At 34.0% G+C, this 23,323-nt stretch overlaps 1 protein-coding gene across 3 annotated transcripts in view; it reads right to left on the bottom strand.

Moving 5' to 3' along the window:
* Positions 1–23,323, bottom strand: part of LOC119066881 (rho guanine nucleotide exchange factor 11) — a 95,397-nt gene that overhangs the window by 59,065 nt on the left and 13,009 nt on the right. The window contains exons 3-11 of one of the 3 annotated variants that reach the window (XM_037169565.1): positions 22,877–22,969; positions 22,574–22,631; positions 15,734–15,861; positions 15,496–15,672; positions 12,707–13,666; positions 10,518–10,626; positions 9,741–10,448; positions 9,189–9,671; positions 9,069–9,122 (exon numbers count right to left, since the gene is read on the bottom strand). In XM_037169565.1, coding sequence (XP_037025460.1) covers positions 9,069–9,122; positions 9,189–9,671; positions 9,741–10,448; positions 10,518–10,626; positions 12,707–13,666; positions 15,496–15,672; positions 15,734–15,861; positions 22,574–22,631; positions 22,877–22,969 — 2,770 coding nt within the window. The remainder of the gene's footprint in view (positions 1–9,068; positions 9,123–9,188; positions 9,672–9,740; positions 10,449–10,517; positions 10,627–12,706; positions 13,667–15,495; positions 15,673–15,733; positions 15,862–22,573; positions 22,632–22,876; positions 22,970–23,323) is intronic. The other 2 variants (XM_037169566.1, XM_037169567.1) reach the window with 2 other exon arrangements.

Below are 23,323 nucleotides of genomic sequence, written 5' to 3'. Positions count from 1 at the left end.
CCTACTTTTTGATACATAACAGTTTACGTCCTTTTTGGAACTGATTATTTTGTTAAGTGTGCAGCTCGAGCCGAAGGTGAGGGATGCAACCACACAAGGCAAAATAGAAAGTTCCAAACAATTACGAAAGTTATTTTACTTACTAAGCCCCCGGGAAATGAATTTTAACACTCATGTCAATGAAGTATTGACCGTTTCCCGGTAGGGCAGTGAGTAAATAACTTTAACTTCATTTATTTTTACATACATTTTGAAGTATTATCCACTGCACAGGATGGAACACATAGCGTATTTTTATAACCGATGTCAATTGCAGAAGGATAGCGGTTTCGAAGAAAATATTTGAGCGGAGCGTTGACCTAACATAAAATCGGAATATAAAATTCATAAACCAACGCAAAGTAACCCGAGTTACATCATATTTTGAACACATTTTCTTTGCTAGATTTACAATGATTTATTCCTTGTGATTTACTTAAGTGAGTACCCCCTCGGGCTAATTCTGTTTGATGAAACAGAAATTGACTTTGTATAGATCAAGTCGCTTCAAAAAAGAAACCAGTTGCAATTCGTATGTCAACATCGCTATTTATGAACTAAACTTCTGTTTTATATTGATTTTTTGTTACCATCACTTAAGAGATAACATACACAACACACACCATATCAGTGATATGTGACAACGTCAAAAATTATGCAGAAATGCAGACATGAAATGTGTTGCAGTTGGATGTATAGCAAAGAAGAGAGTTTCTCATGACATTATAAGTTTCCTATAAGACGACTATTCAATAGTCAAAGATACTGCCATCGATGTAAACGCACTTACGTTTTTATGGGGGTCATCTGTTATCGACAACGATGCTAAAAATGATCAATTAGCTTTGGTACGTGTTGTTTTATCGTGAAATGCATGATAAAACGAATGAAGTAAAAGATCTTGAAACAAGCACCAAACTATACTTTAAACAAAGTGAGTAGTAGATTTAATTGTATTATGGTCAGCTGTTTATGAAAGGTTTTTATGGTAAAAACTAACGTTTTTCCTAATTGATTTCAGTGATTTCAGTAATACAGAAGAATTACATATTTGTACCAAAATTTTTTTTAGAGATTACGGTTTTCATGTTGCTGGAAGAATATTGCTTCGACAGTATTTTAAACTAATTATATTACTTAAAGGCTCGCTTAAAGCAATCAATTCGTCTTGGTTGAAGGAATCCACCTAATAATGTTCAATTATTCTACAATGTTGCTTCAGTGGATATACGAGAATGTATCTTTCTCAGCGTCAAACATCTACTTCAAGTATTAAGATTCTCTGTAAACATAACAGACAAACAATTGTTAACTACAGGTGTACGTACACGTACACAATATCAAAAACTAATCGTAGTTCAGTGACTGTACGTTGTACAGTCATTGTAAACAAAAATGATAAAATACACAGTGATAAGGGTAGGGTGTGTGTAGAGATGCTGTGTAATTTAACCGACATAATTAATGAATAGTTCCTTTTAATGCTTTACTGAATATCACACAAATTAGGATAATAAGCAAAGGGGGGAAATGATGAATTATGTAGGTCGAGCTTGCGTCCAATCTGAGTGAAATCAAGAAAACAAATCGATAAATGGAAGACAACTGATTTGGTCTTTTTAATTGAATTGAACTCTGAATGAGAAAAGTTTATTCTAAAGTTAAGTAAATCTTTTCATCCAACTCGTTTCTCTTACAAAACTTCAATTCACTTTCGAAAATTTTCCATTCAGCGAAAATAAATTGATTAAAGTCGTCGATTTCTTCGGCGAAACTATTATACTTGAACACACACACCACACAGCAATTACAAAAATTAAATTAATTGACTCGGAATAGAACTAAATCGAAATCCCATTCCAGTAATTTACAAAATATTTTATACAGCAATATATTTCCTGACGTGTAGCGCCCGTAAATTAATTGGAATCGATTCCGTGGTCTCTATCTCATTTAATTATTGTTATTATTAATGTTGACTTTTTTCTGCAAAAGTTATAGACAGCAAGGAATGGAAAATTTATCAGTTTCTTTTAGTCATTTCACTCGTCTAAAATCATAATTCAATCGTTTTACATAATTGTAATTTCCTCGGCGTTCATACATTCGGAATACATCATTTGATTAAAGGCTTAGATTTTTATCAATTACAAATTATTATCGACTCCCATTACAATATCTTTACTGTTTGCAGCACAAGGTGTATCATCAATTGATGCATCCTTTTCGTACCAAGGAATTGATAAATTCACACACAGGAACGGTATTGTGGAAATGAAAATAAGATCAAGTAATCGCCTTGAATGTATATGCATGCATAAAGTATCAGTTCAATTTAATTAAAAATATTGATAGCAACACCACGATTGTAAAATATTTGTAGAATCCCCAACAATGCCATTATTATCGACATGGGAGTACATTTCGATAAAATTAATTCAGTGTTCATCTGACTCTTGATATGTGTCTGGTGGATTAGGGTTTACGTTCACCTTGAAGTGGAAATACCTATGAAAAGTAACAGATATTCAATAACTAGAACTAGCTTTTCAGTTAGGGACCATTAACCAATTACGCGCTAATAAGATGGGGATGGAAAGTGCGACAAAAGCTTTACACATTTTCGAAAAATTCTCCATACATTTTTTATATGTAACGGAAACGCAGGTCCCTACTCCATCCAGAATTTTGGTGATTTGTGAAGAACTAAACATCTGTCATCAACAGCGATGACAAAAATGTATGTCATCTGGTTAACGTGGGATTATATAGTAAAATGTTCGTTTCAACGAATGAAGTAAAAGATTTGGTACCAAATACTAGAAGATACTTTGAACAAAAGAAGTAGTAGATCTGATCGTTATTTGGGAGATTAATGTCATTCGTAAAGGGATAGATTTTAAAGCATACACTAGAACAAGGGTCATAGATTGGCATTAAGGCAGCCAAAAAAACGTGTACTTGCTATGAACATGTTTTTTTATTACTATTGTGGGTAAAAACATGAGAGAAAACTGTGTTTTAATTGTGCATAGTACCTGAGTCCCTATCATTTATGAATAAAAACCGTCAAACCTAAGATGCTAAACGTTCGTTCATTATTAGCTCTATGGATGTTAAATAATAAAATCTGATAGACTAGTCAAACGTTAGTGCAATAAAATCGCGGAGCTACATTCATCTCGTTTCGTTAAACAGATTTCAGCAGCAATTTTAAAATGATTTTTCATAAAAAAAATTTATATTTCCATTCCAACTACACATAATTTCGACGAAAATTTAATGCCACAATCAAGGCTAAGCAGCCCATAAACACGATTTTATTTTAAATAAATCCTGAACGCAAAAATTTTAGCTATGAATTTCGGCAATAGAAAATTTACGAGGCGTATGATATGTCTTCTAACTTGCAACATTTTACATTCCAGAAAAAAAATCAGATGGCAATATATTTAACCGATAACTGATGATGTTGCGCTCGCTATTTGTGTCTACCTATCACTCACATTTCATATAATATAATGTACTTAACACACTCGAAGTTGTTGTTTTGTATGAATATAAGAAAGTCGGAAATGTTTTACATCCGGAAAAGCCGGGGTATTATATGCATAATGAAAGAGTGACTTGAGATTTGTTTTTGTTCATTTGTTCATTGGGCGTTATTTGATTGTTCTTTGTTTTTGTTGATCGAAATAAAATAACGAATCGACGAATTCGGTGAAACTTTCTTCGAATAAGGAAAAATTATCGTTTGAATTGAGGTTGAAGTTGAACAAAATTTTTTTTTCCTTGGTGGAAGAAAACTTTCACATTTTCATCAACTGAACAACACTACTGGGACTGGGAGTAATACTGTAATGAAAAATTATAGTTGTAGATGCCAAAATAGTTTTCACTGTACTAAACAGCATATTTTGAAAGAATTCCAAGTACTCAAGCCTCATTTTATCATTTAACCAAAATACCTAAACAAAAACCCTTCAATTCGACCAAAAAATGTTCGTCTATGTGTTACGTAATTCCATGAATAATAACCATAATACCTGCCTATGTACATGTCGCAAAAAATTCTTTGAATTCAGAGTAATGGAGCAATGCGTTTAAGATTCTTATGACATCACACTCAATCAACAACAATTTTCATTCCATAGATTTTAATGAAGGGTCTAACCGATATCCAAGGGAAAAAAATGTTTCCAGACTTTCCGTCTGACAACTTAAATTTTCTTGGCATTTAATCGTGAAATATTCCATAAATATGGGAAAATATGATGTTTTTAAATAACATCAAGAAAAATGTGAAGATTTATCAGGTAAATGCGGCATTGGAGTATTGGAAAAATGACGAATATTCAATCACCTCGATGTGTCATTTGTTGTCGTTATGGTACACACATATATAATGGTATATTCGCATTACCTCCTCTCTGGTGTGTTTTCAGAAGTTTGATTCATTTTTTGTGGTGGATTCTTATCTCGAGGGAAGTGGATAAAATGTGATTTTTGCATGGGTGATGAGGGAAATTATTATTGATGTAATTTGAGAGAAGTGGCGGAATAAAATATTAAAATATACCAAAAATTGGGGGAAATATTCAAAGTATAATCCATAGCCAGAAATACTTTAGTTGCCTTACTCAATCAAAGTTAATAGATCGATCCTCCATAAAAAAATATTACGAAGGCCATCCAAAGGGTCAATAGACCGATCAAAAGTATTGGCACTACCCAATAAATTGTTGACCAGCCCACAACAAACTGTTTAGGGAAATTGAAGGATTTAGCCCTTCCAATTTCAAGCCTGTCAAAGATTTATTTTAGAACTTATACGAACAGAAGCAAATCCGAGGTAAACAAAAATATATACTTCACAACAGACTCGTGTCTCGATGTGTATCTTAATCGATTGAACTATAATTTATAACTCAAATATCTCCACGAGCACACTGACTGCCATAACAAAAAAGTTTTTTTTGGCTAAATAAAAATATTTATAGCTCTATTTTGTATGAAAATTCGTTCCTGTTGTATCTAGACACTTGTTATATTTTTGTACACAATAAGTCTTTAATACACATCCAACCACAGACTACAGGAGCACACAGATAATTTGTGCGATGTTTTTTTGTGTAGTGTATTCAGATTGTTAGAATAGAATATTCTCTGGTGATGGAAACCACTTGAAACATGTTAAATGTTTCAACACTTTTTCAGTGTGTAGATTGGCATTTCAGGAATGTAATTTTGTTCTGGTTTTATTCTAATTTCGTTCGGCTAGAGGCATCCAGTGCATTGTTTGTTATAATAAAACACAGTGGGTGCAGAAAAGGTCAAATAATCGTGTGAGTTGTATTACATTCGCAGAAAGAATGCATACAGAAATATCGGTATCTTCAGCGCTCTACAACAATTGAAATGCATTGAACGTCATTGTAATGAACGATAACGAATCTTTTATATTTCCAATTTCTTTTTTTTTTTGCCAACAACATTGATACAAACGTGTCTTCTCGTTGTGCAAACACAAATATCCGAACTACGCAATAGAATTGCAATTCCGTTAGAAATTACATGGCACGTGTGCGATGCGTTTTATGAAAGCATATCTCTCGAATGATCAAAATAGTGCAGAATATGCATATGCAGCCAATGCATACATGACATTGACGATTGCATGTGGACACGTATAATCGAATTATATTTCGGAATGATTTGACATTATACACTAACTGCAAAATCTGTCCCATTGACAATAAATTACAGCGGTGGTTAAATGTCGCATCGAAATAATAAAAGTCTTGGTAGCAAGAGTAGCAAGGGAAGCAAAGGTGAAAGATATCAACCGTGTAATTTCTGCTTCTCCGATGAAAACATTTTATCAATAACGAACAAATATCTTCATCGCAAAAAGCTAAAATTTAGGGTTTTTCAATTTGGTATGTTGTAGCTTTGTTAACTTAACTGTATAATTTCACGAAACTTAACTCTGTACGAGGGACGAAAGTACCTTTTAGCTTCTCAGAACATTACTTAGACAGTGTCAGCCGGAAAATCAAGTTCGAGTTTTCCAGGTGCGGATCGTTTTTCCGATACTCAACACGATCTAGAAAAAGTTTGTAGAAGAAACTATATGAAAATTTTCACGTTCCGATTCGCGCACATTCAATTGCTACATGCAAAAGTGCTTATAACCAACCGTCTAAGGATTAGACTCTGAGCAGGTCTTGTTTTTAAGAATTTGAATTTTTAAAATTCTGAACAAAAAATTCGAAAAATAGGCCCTGCGTCTAAGACATAAACACATTCATGACGATTTGGAAGTTATGAACCGAAATCGTGGGACATAGTCCAAATCGCCAAAATAATCATTTGGGACAGAGATGCCTACACTATTTTGTCTGCTGAGAACAGATATACATAAATGCGAGTTTATCGTTCTAGGCAGAAAATAGAAATTGAAACAATTCCAACGAAGGACCTGCTGTACACATGACCTATTTTAAGCAAAATACATTCCCAAAAATTCCCTGTAGAGAATCACTTTTTGTCCTTTTCTTTAAAAACTATGGATCGAAATCCCCCCCCCCCCCCGTTGTTTTGATTGTCTTTTTAGTTGCTAATGGTATGCGCTTTTGAACAGAGTCAATTAAATTGGGATGCTATTTTACAAGATTTAACAAAAACCAGAATTTGGGAACTTTTAAGAACTTTTGGGAAATTAACTGATATAGGTCCTGAGCACAAATATCGCTAAAGGATCGCAATAAACGGAAATTTTTAATTAAAGAGGGCAGGTTTGCTCACATTAAGAAAATCCAATTTCGGATTTTTTAGATTTTTAAAAGTTTTGATGTTTCCAGTCAATTAAGTGCTTCCTAGTGTATGATATTTCGGCACAAAATTTGAATTCGCTGAGGAGTATTCAAATTTCGCACCAAAATATTAAAAACTGGATACACTAAATTGGCTGAAAGCATCAAAGACTTTTAAAACTCTAAAAATCCCACTGTAAAACGAACGTTTGCAATAGAGGGATAAATGCGAGATTATCAACTGAAACACTTCCAACGAAGGACCCGCGTACACACGGTCTATTGTAAGGAAATTACATTCCCAAAAATTCCCTGTAGAGAATCACTTTTTGACCTTTTCTTTAAAAAGACAAAAAAAAATCCCCCCGTTGTTTTAATTGCCTTTTTAGTTGCTTATGGTCGCAATAAACAGCAAATTTTAAATTAAAGAAGGCATGTTTGCTCAAATTAAGAAAATCCAATTTCAGATTTTTTAGATTTTTAAAAGTCTTTGATGTTCCCAGCCAATTAAGTGCTTCCCAGTGTATGAAATTTCGGCACAAAATTTGAATTCGCTAAGGCAGTGCCTATATTCGCGAAAATATTTTCACGAATTTTCTCAAATTTTCGCGATTTTCTCAAATTAAAAAAAAAAATTGCGAAAATTCACGAAATTTTGAAAAAATTTGTGAAAATTTAAGAAAATTATTCAAAATATTTTCGCGAATATAGGCACTGCGCTAAGGAGTATTAAAATTTCGCAACAAAATATTATAAACTGGATACACTTAATTGACGGGGAACATCAATGACTTTTAAAACTCTAAAAAACTGTAACACGAATGTTATCTGTTATCGACAGTGACGACGAAGATGGACGACGGATATCTGAATATTTTGGTTTGAATTAAAATGTTGATAGTTTGGCCCATTGAACTATTCAACCGGAAATGTATTTCTGCATTGGTTGTTTTGCATCAGCTGTTCGATTTCACAGTGTCTGCATAACATCCGCAATTTCGAGTTAGCAACAGGGCCTCATACATGGCTAAATAGCTTTCTATTTCACCCTCTCACCATACATACCATTATTTGGTGACAACTCCTCTACAATATGCATAATTGTCATATTGGTAACATAGCTCACGAAATGCTCTTTCTCATTTCGTTTTGATGCATATTCGTAGATCGAACTAGAAAGAAATATTTTTCGGTAACCCACGATGGATTTACGGACACTTCCATAATGATCCAGTAATGGTGATTAAGCATTTGTGGCTGAATTATGCACATACATAAATTAAGCGCCAACTGTTTAATAGATTTCGTATGTCCGATAAAAAATGAAATCATCGATTAAAGAGCATATAATTGAAAGATAAGGCATGCAGAGAGAGCTGGTAAAAAGGAAAAAAAAAAACTGAAAAACCGATAAAGTTCTAGTCTTCCGAGATGTTGTAATTTTGTTTCAGATATGTTTCCCACACTCAAAATTAGCAGTAATTAGCAGTATTTGTTCATTCAATTTCCTTAAAATTTCTCATCGTGGACTTTACAACAATGTATGCCAATGGTAATGCGGAAAATTTTCCGTTATAAACGAATCTAATTTAAAACGGCAACTTAAAATTGCATTACAGATCAATTAAGTTCGACAATAAATTAAAAATAACTTTTATGGAAATATTGTAACGAAGTTGTTTTATTGAAAATGCAACAGGATAGCAACGTTATACAGAAAAAAAAACTTTTTCGCTAATTAGATGTGAAAAATTGAAGAAAAAAAATCAAACGCAAGTGCAATTTATTTTTAAATTCAATTGTCTCCATGGAAACGGTATGAACAACAACATTACAGGAAGTTACATCAAAATGAATAACATGATGACGAACAGAGAACTTTCTCATTATTCTCGGTCTCATTATATTCCGCTTTCTTAGACTTCATTCAAAAATGATGTTAAAAGTTTCGAATTAGAGAAATGCAACCAAATCCATTGTTCATAACGAAAAGGTAAATTCACCGAAAATGAATTAAGTTTTTCGAATAGGCTTTTGTTGTCCGATTCAAAAGCCTACACGTGTACAGAAATTCGTACAAAAATAGTGGAAATTTTCTGTAGAGTCAAATGAATTAATTGTTGGTACGAAAACTTGATTGGTGGAATGAGAAAGTCATATTTAAAAATTCGGTCTGTGAAGCCAATATAAAACTTAGTAATAAATTCAACTTACCACTGGTTGCTAATTCCTCATTAACACCATCTTCATCTTGCCTACGTGGACGTTCTATAATGAAAATGATTTCACAATGAAACTTTAACGAAACAACAGAAACAATTTCACAACACATACCGTTGAAGATATGCGTTGGCCGAATCTTGTCGATGAATTTGGTCATTTTGTCGGTGTGCTGCCCTTTCTGTTTGCTCGGCGCTGGTCCCGGACAATTTTCTTCTAATACTTTCGAACACGCGCGATGTATATTCAATTCACAATCCGTACAGTGATAGCCTTGCGGACTAACACCCCAGATGATATTCTGGCAATGGTTACAGTGTGCCACTTCGTAATATTGCCGTAAAACTAAATGGTGACCGCGGACCATTGCTTTCCGATTTTTACCCATTAAACGACTTTTAAAACTTTTCTCGCGACTCACGAAATGGTGCACACGATCGATTGGACCGCCCGGATTCGAACGAGTTACGAATATTCGATGCAATACGGTTGACAGAGCGGATGATAGAGCCGATTTTTTTGGACATTCATTCGGCGATTCTTTCTCCAATTCGTCGACCAATTGTTGGAGTTTTGGCACTAGTGTCTCCTCAAAAACTGTGAACAGAAGTGGAAGATTGGTTAGTAAAACTTCACTTATTTATGTCAATCTATCTGTCGCCTCACCTTTTTGTTCTTTCACCTTGTCACCTTTGGATTCCATAAGTTGATGATCACTAGGTCCATACAATGTTCCTAAACCGGCAATTCGCTTAATCTTAAATTCTTCGATTTGCTGATTGATGTGTTCTTTAGCTCTTTGTCGACTCTTTCGGAATATTGACCTTAATATTTCAATCTTTTGATGTTCATTTTGTAAAACATTATCAACATCTCTAGCTAACGATTCAGACTCATCAACGCCGCACCATAACAATGGAGCTCTGGGTACCAGGAATGTAGAGTGAATTTCGTACGCCCACTTTCGCATATCTTTCATAGTGCCATCTTTATACAGTCCGGTTATTAAATAGAAAAGTAACGGCGACGGATTCGAATTGGACAATACAAAATTTAAAAATACTGATAAATAGGCGAGATTCTCTTGTTCCAATAGCTGATGCAGTGACCGGAATGGACCGTGATCTTCGTTGATCGAATCTTGTTCTTCTGTCATTTCATCATCTTCCATCGATATAATCTGACGCTGATGGATCACATTTGACGGCCGATTGAGATCTGGATATGATGACTCGAATAAACTGTCCGTCATCGAATCGTCTAATGGATTCGGTGTCGGACTATATCGAGGTGGCGGTGTACCATCTGCAGGAGTGGTTTCATTGTCACGCTCCACAATGTCCCATGAACCGCTCGTAGTTAATCGTCGGTCATCTGTAAATCACAGAATGGAATGAGTAAAAACGTTTTTTTTTCTGTTTAATTTGTCAAATCAATGCATACCGATTGGATCAGACGGTTCACGTTGATGATAGTGTTCTGGAGATGAAACCACTCGTCGGTGTTGTGAGCTATTAAGTTTACTCATTTGTTGAGGAGTTAAACCAAGCGCCTGTAAATGTCAACAGTCTGGTTAGGCGAAAGAAGAATTGCAACATCTTCGTCTTAGATTTGAATACAGAATTTTAAAAAGCAACGACGCATCTATACCGAAATTCGTTTCAGTGAAAATAACTAAGGACCATTTAAGGTTGACGCAAAATCGAGTGTTTTGGGGTTCTAAATATATCTAAGCATACATGCTCTTTGCTCATGCGACATATATGAATGCGTAAGGGGTGTTAGTCAGTTTGCATGTTGTAGAACCTAATATTTGGCACAAAAACTTTCAAAAATTCACAGAAAAATATTTTTGATTTTGCATATAATTCTGCCTGTGTCCGAGAAACACAAGACGAATGGATTTATTTAAAAACTGGCATTCTGTGAATTCTTAAGAATTTTTGTAAGTTTAACCTGAAAATATTAGGTTCTGGGTTAGAAACAATGGCTAATATAAATCTCACGGGGAGGACGCAGATATTTAAGATATCGTGGTATTTGTTGCATCTTGAGGTTTACGGCGATACGCAACCTATGTAGCACTTATGTAGTTTAAATATATTTTTAATCGGATAGAAACGACAAGCGTAGCATAGCTGATTACTTCTCTTGTTTAATACAGATTCCTTTGAAGTAGAGGTTTTCATATGCATTTTGCTTGATAAAAAACCATAACCAGAGCCTATCGCTGTAGTCGATAACCGATGATTGTAAAGTACTTTTCATAATTTTGATACCCAAAGGTTAATTCACCATTTTAACCATTTTAGTAGATTTATTAATGAAAAAACTGAATTTTGTACTTTATAAACAGGAAGCAGGAGTTCCAAAGTTAGGACACATTGAAAAGTGAAACGCTGGTTGGAAACTATAGCTCAAAGGTAATAGAATTTTGTAGAATTCTATTACATTTCGCCATAAAATTACTAATGTCAGCGCTCGATTTATTTGTGAGCCAACTTCACTGCAATGACATTTCTTACCAGAGTGAAGTTATTTCACAATGAAAATTGAACGCAAAGAATGAAGTATTTAAATGTTCTGGCGCCTTTACAGGTTTGCTATATAAAGAATACAGGTAGTGTCAGCTGATCATCAAAATCACGAAATTCTACCACTTTCTGGTAATTTCGAGCGTTGCAGTGTATGACTCACAACTCGCGATAAAAGTAACGGAATGAGGTGAATACTGAAAGATTTTATTGCCACACTGAATGAGCGTATTCCATTTCTGAAATAATTATTCGGAATTTTTTAGAACTTTTTCGGAACTTTTTCTGAATTTTCCGAATTTTCGGAATTAAAATTCTCTGAAGTAAGCCCTGATTTATGCGGATTCGCAATACCTTCTTCATTTATATAATTTGATTGTTGGCGAGTGTGTACTCGATAGACGGCTTTGGAAGTCGAAAGAATTGGAAGGTAAATGTGACGACTTTGAAATCAATTTATGTGTGGGAAATGTAAGTAGTAACACTAATCTAACACTTTTTGGTTTTTTGCAAATAAACTGAGACTGAAATTCAAATACTCTACCATGTCATCATTATTAACGCTAAACCTTACACACCAACTACTTATACTAACTTACCAACTATGGCCTTACAACACCAAATTCTACAAAATAAATATTTGTCAACTGTACAATGTTAGTAAAACAATTAGCCACAACCAATAAAATAAAAAAAGAGAATAAAATGAAGGAAAGGGACAGATTGACAGGATTATTATGTACATCATGCTTGATTAATGTTTTTTTTAAGATTGAAGAATACCGACGTCATTTTTACAGTACTTTTGATCTTGGCCCATAGCAAATATCTTTTTTTTAGAATTTGTTATGGGGGCGCAACATGCCTTTTAAAGATATAAGCACACTGGTGGTGCGCATTTGTAGTTTTAGTCGTTTTAGAATAGTATACAATAGATGAAAGTGTGCTAAAAGCGAGCCAAAGACTGGTGTGTGTATAAAGTTTTCTCTCGTTTACTTTGTTTTATCTTTTAACCATCCCACAATCAAAACAAAAAAAAATGTCGGCAAAACAAAGTTCGAGTATTGTGAAGTTTTGTGTGCAAATAGATTTACTTACAGTAGATTTACTAACGCTAGTAGCAGCAATAGTAGTAGCAGAAGAATTTGGTGATTGTAGATGGTGATGGTGTGTACTCTGTTGTAATTGCTGTACAATGTTCGGTCGATGTGACAATGGAAAGGCAGACAGATCTTCGCGAACAGCTGTACAAGTCGCTATCAACGGATAACTTAAATGTGTTTCCAGACTATTCGGCGGCGGTCGACCGGGATAGTTATTCTTCCCAAATTTATTGTTGTTAATGAGATTTTGTTTCTCCTCTAGCATTCCGGGTAGTCGAGGTGGAAGCGGTGGCGCATCATCATTCATTTGTTTCGATTGCTGTTGATTCCCTTGAGCTTGTTCCATTTGAATGAACATTTGCGAGCTCATTTTCGGATCAGACAAAGCTTTCATTTTTTGTTTCGAGCGCTGCTTTCCTTTTCCTGCCGATGAGGAAGAGGCAGAGCTTTTGTTGGATAATGGTGACTGACAATTGTTGTTGGCCGCATGATTGGGCGACTGCATACCACTGACTGTATGATCCAAATCGGATATTTGAATATTTCGACGAAGCACAACATCTCCGTCCATACTGTCGGTGGACGATTGTTTCGGCCTCGGTATATTACGTTCAGGCAACGGTGGCGGTACATCGGCATTCTTTAAATCTCTATGACTGGCACTAATTTTTGATTTTTTCGTCGGCGTTGAAGCTGGATAGTTTGTGGGTGATATCGTTTCACCGCCGCTACTGTATGGTGATGCAGTTGGTTGCGTTTGATGTGGAATGTTTGTTGACGGTGTTGTGACGGTATTTTCTTTGTCGGTCGGTTTCTTTTTACCGCCTAAACTTAACGACGACAATGATCGGGGGAAACGCGAAAGGAATGCTGGAGTTGAGGGAGGAGCTGGTTGGGGATGTAGAATTGTTGGAGGTGATTGAATTGGTGTAAATAAATTGTGCATTGTCGAGCCCTGGAAAAAGTGGTCAATTTTTCGATTGTTTAGGGAATGGTAACATAACAAAAAATAAAATACAAACAACAAAATGAATTATCATTCCTAATTGTCGTGTGGTTACATTGGATATAATTGCTAAACTTTGCATTTTGCCAAGGGATTTTGAAAAATTTCTCTTGAAATTAAAATTGACAAAAATGAAAAGTTGATTCCGCGATGAGATAAGCTGGTAGAAGGCGTTTGAAATACTCTCAAATTCAGCGGACACTTATGACCAGAGTCACTTCTGGTCTTCGATAAATAACTAAAAAGCAGAAGCAATTTTTGGGAAAACTTGGTCTCGTCACAGGTGCGAGTCATGTCAATTGACTTCTCAGTGGAAAACTTCTTAATTTTTTAAACATAACCTACATCGAACAAAAATGTCATTTATTAAAGTTAGCAGCAGGCCAGCAGGACTTATCATAGTGTCAAGCACTAACCGATTTTCTTGACTAAATCCCGATCCTAAATTCCAAACGCGGCCATTTTCAATTGAATTCTATATTTGGACCAAGATCCATCGAAGAAAACAATCGGATTCAATCGGTTGTAACTAGACTTATCGTGGTGTCAAGGATTTACCAAAAAAAAATTACCGGAACCGACTGTCAAAGAAAGTTACCGGCACCGATATTGACTGATTTCGGATTGTTAGACCCTGACTTTCAGTCACGGGAACGTGGGAAAAAATTTTCCCAAAAAGAGTCTCTGCTTAAAATAAAAATTATAAATCATTCAAACGACAGAGGAAATTAATAAATGCGGACCAATATGCAAGTCCAATGCAAGAATCACATCTCAGATTTTGTTAAGAAGATAACGAAAATCTCAATTAAGCAGGAGTACAACCTGTTTAAATAGACAATGTGAAACTTTCGCTTGGCACAAGATTAGCTTCATATATCCAAATTTTACCACACGAAAATTTTACAATTTATTTTCTGTTTGTGGAAGTAAAAAAAACCAAACAAAAAATAAATCGAGTCTTTTTTTGCATTCAAAAACCATAGCTTTTAATTGTACAACATTCGATTTGATGTCTAGACGTAATGCATTTTTTGCTAGCAATGAATAAACAATCAATGAATTATATAAAAAACAAATCTCTTTCAAATATAATGATAATTGTAGCGATCACTTTGGACTAAAAACAAAAAATGTAAAACAACGCATAACAATAAGGTCATAAGCAGAACATTATTATTAAAAAAAAAAAATTTAAAGTCCTAAACCAACGGAGATTAATGTGATTATTATGTTGGTTAAAATCGTTAAATTTGCAGAAAATCAATTTTAGTTTCAGTTAAATTTATAGGAAGAAATTGGCATTGATCGGTCACATCATTTTCTGACAACTCCTCATCCTATCCTACATTATTGTACAGAATCTGACAACCCATGGATAAGGAATTAGAGCAAAAATAGTTTTTACGAGAAACTGTCGCCCTGGTGTACTGTAGAGACTACTGTGTGCATTTTTAATTTAAATTTAAATTGAATTGGACTTTTCTACAAGTTGGATGTCTGCGTAATCATTCGTTGTCTCTCGCTAATTGGTGTATTTGTCGTAATTTCCTTTGAATCAAAATTAGAGATAATTTTGAAACAACAATCCAATTATTACCTACAACCTTATACGATAAACACGTTGTGTCATATCCAATTATCATTTCAAAAAAACATTTCCCTAACTTTTCGTGCAAGCTCTGTCTGTATCATTTCCATTAGAACACTGTGTTCCAATTAGTATCAACGAAAAATTTCATATTCATTATCCCTGAGCCAGTGAATTGTTTCTTTACCTCAACGCATAACAACTGCAACTGCTCCTGTAACGTGCGAATTGTGTGTTCAGCCCGTAATATGTCTTGACGATTTGCATTTGTCGACTTTAAATTTTCCAAATTCTTCTTTTCTTTATCCAAGTACAGATGAAGAGTTTGAATTTTGGTCATTTTGACGTCATGACTGGTCGCCGACTAAAAATTAAACAAAAAATGGATTAACTACTTTGTGGAGAGAAATAATTAATTAGCATACGTCAACTGGTTTCGGTCCTGTTATGCCACCACGTTGTGCCAATGGGGTTGAAGGTCCAACGGAAATCGATGAAGGTCTCTGCTGCATTTTGTAATTCCTTTGAACTGTCAGCTCAACTGTTGCAGAAGCTAAAATTAAATGAAGAATTTTTTAGTTAAATGTCGTGATGAGATCTTAAGATTTACAATTTGCAAAGTAACAGCCAACCAGGTCCTACTTTACGGACCCAGGTTCCCGACTATTCCAAAAGTTCCCTACTTTTGATTTCTTTTAATCGAAGTCAAAAACATAAGAAACGCATTTAAAAAGGTCTGAAAAACTACGGAGGCACTTCGATCTTTTGTTGTTTAAGAGCAACACTCAAAACTTGACAAAATTAAGTAATTTTCGGCAATTTAATTCTCCTAAAATAGGCGCTGCTAAGAACACTGTACCATCCGAGGAACAGTACCTATCAAGACTTTGTAATTTTGAATGAGTCCTTGCAATTCGTAGCTACTTAGGTTCATGATTCAGGCAGGACTTGCCACAACTGACAAGAAAACAATTGTGGTAGTTTGTTACGTGATACCCTTAAGCAATAAAAAAGATTCTGTGGACACTTTTTCTATAGACTCATTTGTCAGGACTGGCACAGACACAGGCGGTCAGTAAACAACGTACCAATTTGAATTCCAATTTCATCGCGTATAAAAGAGTAATTGCAAATACTTCTAGACAAACATTCATACATGAAAGGAAATGTCGAAACGAATGAGCTAGACCAAACAGCAGAGATCATCAAAACAATGCCAACAAAACACATTCCTCGCCGTTATTACGAAGAATAATATAAATCAATCATTTTATACCGTCTTTATACCCGACATTCAAAATAAATACTCATTCGGTTAGATAAGCTACCATAAATTCGTTTCACCTAAGCGGATAGTTGGCATATCTAAAATGATCATTATGAAGTATGTTGCTTCTCATTTCATACCGAAAAAATGATATACTTCGTATAATATTGTGTGTATTGTCATTAAAATGGAAAAAAAGAATGGATTTTAATAACATTTCATTAAAAGCAACTTAAATTGTAAAGACAATTTTGTTATTTCTGCATCCACAAGAAAATATCAAACGCTTTTACTAACAAAAACATGGGAAAACGGTTTCTTTGTATGAGGAGGCATTTTGAAAGAAAAAAATTTAGCAAATTTCGTTATATTATATCGATTGTGCGGAAAAGAAAGAAGTGAACGCTTTGGCAATAAACCAGAAATTTCGTTTTAATAACAAGCATTTTCTTTTGTTCAAGGCTTTCCGTACGTGCAATGTCGATAAATTCAAAGTCGTGTACTATAGTGTTACACGCGCGGCTAATATGGATTTACACACAAACGTAAGTAGCTAAGACCGGATGAGGATATGTGGTAGATATTAATACATCACGACAACCAGTCAGCAGAGGAGCAATTTTCCATTTTGTCTCATAGAAATTGCTAATTTTAACCTTCTTCAAATGAGCATAATTTTGTAGCAATGGAAACACATTTTTGAAACGCATAGTCATCTGTTATCTATAACAACGACGAAAGTAAGTGACGGTTAGTGATCTCTTATATAGCAAAATATATGGTGAAACGAATGAAAATAAAAGATTTTGTATTGAACTCCAATATAGTAGGGGTTTCAGTGATTCAGTGATTTGATTACACAGTGATACGCAATTCTACTCCTTACGATACGATGTCTATGGTTTTTATGCTTCCTTAAAAAGTGCATATTGCTTAAGAGCAGTGGACCCTTTGCCAATTTGTAGCCTACATTTAGGCGGGAAAATATTCGTTTTTCGGTGATTTCTCTTAACCAAAATCTTTTTTTGAAAAGTTAAACCATTAAAGCACGCAAAAATGTGATAATTTTAAAGGAAAAATTGGTAAACTTAACCCACTTGGAGACAGCTGTGCAGATTGCATAACTTTACACAATTTGCAAATGTTTTTTCAAGTGGGATAGGTTCTTACACACAAACCAACTTTTCCTTTAAAAGTAATGCATTTTTGCGTGCTTCAATGGTTTTACTTAAAAAAAAAAATTGGTTCAGAGAAATCATCAAAAAACGAATATTTTTTGGCCTAAATGCAGGCTAGAAATTTAGGAAGGGTCCATTGCTCTTAAACCAAGTCTAAATAAAAAGGTGATGCATATGGAATTTTATGACGGAAAAGTTTTTTGGAGTCAAACACAACTTTTTTGTACTGGCACTTTACAGTTTAAGGTGTTTCTGCTGAAGACGAATTTCTTTTGGCTTTAGATTGAGGAGAACCTTTAACAGTTACACTTTAAATTCGGTTACCTCATATTGGCAGTTTATAGAAAATACAACCATCATGCGTAAACATTTCAGCGTTTATTTCCACCGATTCCAGAGTGTTAAACAAAACAAATATTGCAATCAAAATCAAGATCTTTCACTTCAACCAAATAGAAATTTCCGAAAATCTCGATAAAAGCAAGAACGTATAAATCAAGCACAACTTCACGAATCGATAAATTTTCATAAACTATGTACGAAAGTGAACATCACAGCGAAGTATAAAATTTTAAGCAAAAATAAATTGAAAACGTGAAAAACGATTCCAATTGCACATAACATTATTATTATAACATGAAGTAAGTATATGGTTCTAATTATTTCATTAAAATCATCTACGGCGCTTAATTATAATTTATTAAGAGCAATTATGGAGTACAGAAATATTATAAATGTTTGTACAATAGATGTGTATATGCATTATTTAACCGAGTGTACGCGCATATTATATAGATTGTTGCTTATTACACACATCTACACACTTTGGATTTGGAGCATGCCGCACATTAGAATGTTTTTAATCTGTGAAATGCATGGAGTTTGAGGTATATAATAAGAATTTGTTTAAAATATTTAAGTGCACTGAGTGATGCAATTGAAAGAAATTTTCGAACCAATTATTATTAGAGAAGCGGAAAATTGTTTTTTTTTTCAGAAAAATATTGTTTTATTTGAAATGGATAACAGTTCATCAGAATAGAATCGGGTTCAACAAATGATAGCTCGTGATGAGCTGATGTTATTGGAGGTCGAACCAATACCATTAAGAAGGTTTTACGACATGACTGCCTCACGCCTCACCTATAGTATCCTCATCAATCCATCCCTTCTGTTATAGTTTAAAAACGAATGCACGTTTTACTCCCTTGTACGAATTATTTGTTACAAAACATTTAGAGACTAAATAGCCTCGAAGGGCACATTCATAGAAAATCCTTTGTCAGTCAAAAGAAAACTCTTAGAAAATCTTTCCACGGCCTGAACCAAATTTAAACAAAAATTTTTGCACCTCTGATTTTTCTTCTTATTTTTCTTTTTTGGGTCATAACAAAAAACTTTTGTTCGAGGGGTAGGTTGGCGCAGCGGGCGCTTTTCGAAAAAATTGCGAAAACGTCATCTGAAGTCCATTATTTGGCCGTTTCCAGCACTTTTAATAACTGTTGTGGGCTAAATGACTTATTATATAAATTTTTGTAAGTCATCTGATCATTGAAAGTGATCACTGATCAAGAATACTGTCAACTAGTTACAAGAACTTAATGTGCCAATAAATATGATAATTAGGATGGGATTCATCAATACATGTGAGCAGCGCTCCAAAATTTCGGAGTAGCCGTACGTAACAGCATTGTGGGACCAATCAGAGTTTAATAAGACTACAGTTTCCTAATGTTAGTATCTTTTCGATGTCTTCGAAGTATATAAAAGCGATTCTCTAATTAAATTTTATATTTTTCGTTACGAAAGTGTCGGTTTTGGTGGTTGCGGTTTCACGGAGGTCCCTTAACTTAGCTACATTTTTTCTATAGTGTTGAAATATTGGACAAAAAGACGACTAGATAACATCACAAAATGTTTTAATATATTCGGTATGGCTAGAAGCATGTATGGCAAAAAATGTCAATCAAATCTTCAAAAAATATAGACGGTACCGGCTTACTAATAGTGAAAAAACGTAATCGAATATAACTAATTTTCTATTTACAGTGGAATGACGTAGGTTATAAGTCATATTAATCCAGTTTTATACTAATTTTATATTTTCATAGTCGAAAGACTAAGAAAGAAAGAAAAATGAAATGACAAAAAATAAAAATTATTATATTTTTAGTTGTTTAAATATATTTTTTTGATAAAATTAGGTACATTCGACGACGATCAGTAAGCTAGTACCGTCTATATTTTTTGAAGATTTGATTGACATTTTTTTGCCATACATGCTTCTAGCCATACCGAATATATTATAACATTTTGGTGTCTTTGTTTCCAATATTGTAACTCTAAAGAAAAAATTTAGCTAAGTAAAAGGACCCCCGTGAAACCGAAATCACCAAAGCCGACACTTTCGTAACGAAAAATATATAATTTAAATAGAGAATCGTTTTTAATATACTTCGAAGACATCGAAAAGATACTAACATTAGGAAACTGTAGTCATATTAAACTCTGATTTGTCCGACAATGCTGTTACGTACGGCTACTCCGAAATTTTGGAGCGCTGCTCACATGTATTGATGAATCCCATCCTAATTATCATATTTATTGGCACATTAAGTTCTTGTAACTAGTTGACAGTATTCTTGATCACTTTCAATGATCAGATGACTTACAAAAATTTATATAATAGGTCATTTAGCCCGCAACAGTTATTAAAAGTGCTGGAAACGGCCAAATAATGGACTTCAGATGACGTTTTCGCAATTTTTTCGAAAAGCTCCCGCTGCGCCAACCTACCTCTCGAACAAAAGTGGTTTGTTATGACCCAAAAAAGAGAAATAAGAAGAAAAATCAGAGGTGCAAAAATTTTTGTTTAAATTTGGTTCAGGCACACCGTGTTTCAATAGAAAATCTTCAAGAAAATCTGCAAAATCATACAGAACCCTTTTAAAGGCTCAAAAAAATCAAATGAAAGAAAGAAAATTCTTAAAAGTTGAAGAAGAAAAAATCAATTGAAAATCTACCCAGAACCAGTAAACAATCCTTGAAAAACGATAGGAAAATCGTTGAAAATCCTTAGAGAATCGTCTTTTTAAAAATCCTTTGTCAACGAAATTTACAAATATCAGCTCCTCCAACCGCCTTTTTAGTGTCAATAAGAAGCGTATTATGGATCAGCGGTTTATCGAGACTTCTGAACTACGCCTTGAAGTATGCGAATACTGTCTGAGGAAAGTTAGGTGCTAATTGATATCTCGCTGCAACTACCCAAATAATGAAGCCTGGTGAACTTTGGGTAGTTACCACCGCGATATAATCGACATAAAAATTCCATGTGGAAATCGAACCCGGATCATTTTGCTGGAAGGCTCGTATACGTATCACTGAGCCATCCCGTCCGAGCGATTGCAGTTCTTTGTTTAGAAACTGTATAAGGAAAAGAACACTGTTATCTACCAGAGATCTACATAACAACATAAGTGATTTCATAAAGTTACAGATATAGTCCTTTCATGTTCATAAAAACGGATGAGTTTTATAAAATAATAGATGGGACTGTGCACCAATCACATCCTTCCACTCCTACACACCTTACGTAACACTAATGTATTCCGACTGTGATATACATAAAGTGTACGACCTTGCTGGCACACGAACATTAAATAATCCGAAACATTTTTGTTCAATAAGAGTTTTTCTCTTTAGCAGAAAAGTTGTTACAAAAAGGACTACTTCTAACCTCAGACACCGCATACCGAATGTATCTAAGATAATAAATTTGAATCGAAAACGAATAAATGTTTTGTAAAAAAAAAACGAATAAATTCAAAATGTATTTTGAAATAACAGAATCACACTAAAACCACAGATTTAAAGAAAGTCATAAATTATACTCAGGCGTTTAGGTGTACACACTGGCTGGCAAACACATTTTATTTTCGATTTATAATGATTGAAACATGACATATGTTTCGTTTTTGCACAAATGTTCGTACGTATAGAACGCTCATACCTTCCATATAAAACGTATATTGATTGACCAGAAGCAAATGAAACGAATTTTTATCACTACCATGCTAAATGCTAAAGACGAGGAGTGTGTGCCATTGAGTCAGCGATTTATAAATTAAAAATTACGGGTGTTATGGATAGTGTCACTTTTTTATTTTGTAATTTATCGGATAAGTTATGGGATTTTTAGAGAATTTTACAATTATTTCAGAATTGCAATAAAATGGTTTGCTCTGAATTTATGTTTACGACATTTAAATCTGTTTTTTAAATGAAACAATTGGGGTAGTATTATCATGATATGTAGGACAGTCTTTACATACGCACAGTCATGTTCACAAAATGTGCTCATTAAAGTTGATTGATCGTTTAAGTCTATCAATAGAATATGATTACCGAGTTCATAATAAGTAGAATTCTAGCACCTATATGACTATTAATATCAGTAATCTACGCTGTATTCACTCATACAATCATTGAATTTCTGAGTGGGACAGTCATATTAACCTGAATAAATGGACGATGAAATAATCTCCTAAAATATTCGATGGATTGTTCTAGTGTTTGAACTAGACGACCTGCATCTTCAATAAAACGTACCATCATATTCGCCGCTCTACGATCAAATCTGTTGCTCATTTTGTAAAATAGTTCAGTGTTGGATGCAAAATATATTGCTACTACAGCACAACACTATACAATCCGTTGACGATAACAGATGACCAGCCAATAAATTATTCGCATTCAAAATTTTGAATATCAAATGATCATTTTGCATATAAATTGATTATACAACAGAGATGACTTACATTTTATTAATTGAACGACATTTGTGTGTGTTGAATATCGAACATTGGTTCCGTTAACCTGTAATAAGAAAATTCCAATGACAAAAATGTTAAACATTAAAAGTTTGCGTAGCTTTAGGTCATGCAAAAAAAAAGCGTAAAATCTGTGCGTGTTACATCTATATAATCTAAAAACATTTTCATCTGATTTACATTACACAAAGATAATAAAATTAAAATGTTTTTGTTCTGCTATTTTTACCACTTGCAATAAATTGTTAATGTTGGTTTTATTACCGACAGTCGGTTTATTTATTTAAGTACCTTTAATATCATATCACCCTCATGTAGACCGGCTTTCTGAGATGCGCCACCTGCTTTTACACTTTCCACATACACTGGATTATCACCCGATACCTTTTTAAACAAACAAAAAACAATTAGGATTAAAGGAAATTAAAAAAAAAGATAAAAAAAATCTCCCTGCTTTTCTAATGCATTAAAAATATCTAGAGATAAATCCGGAAAAAACGTTTAGTTTGTGGCATATCTTATACAATGTACTATTCACAATAGAAACGAATGTTGACATTTATTATGATTCTTTTTTGCTGAATTGAACCACTTTTCCCATTAATCTAACAACCGAGCTAACAGCTCAAATTCAGGACACCTTTTCTTCAATTTAATCATTGGACTGTTAATTACGTATGCAACTTTTTCATTCAACAAAATTTGCATTAAAATACATCTAAATAAAATGAAAGTTTC

The sequence above is a fragment of the Bradysia coprophila genome, chromosome IV, assembly GCF_014529535.1.
Source record: "Bradysia coprophila strain Holo2 chromosome IV, BU_Bcop_v1, whole genome shotgun sequence".
Lineage (NCBI taxonomy): Eukaryota > Metazoa > Arthropoda > Insecta > Diptera > Sciaridae > Bradysia > Bradysia coprophila.
Note: the sequence above shows the minus strand (reverse complement) of the source record. Positions and strands in the feature narration are given on the sequence as shown.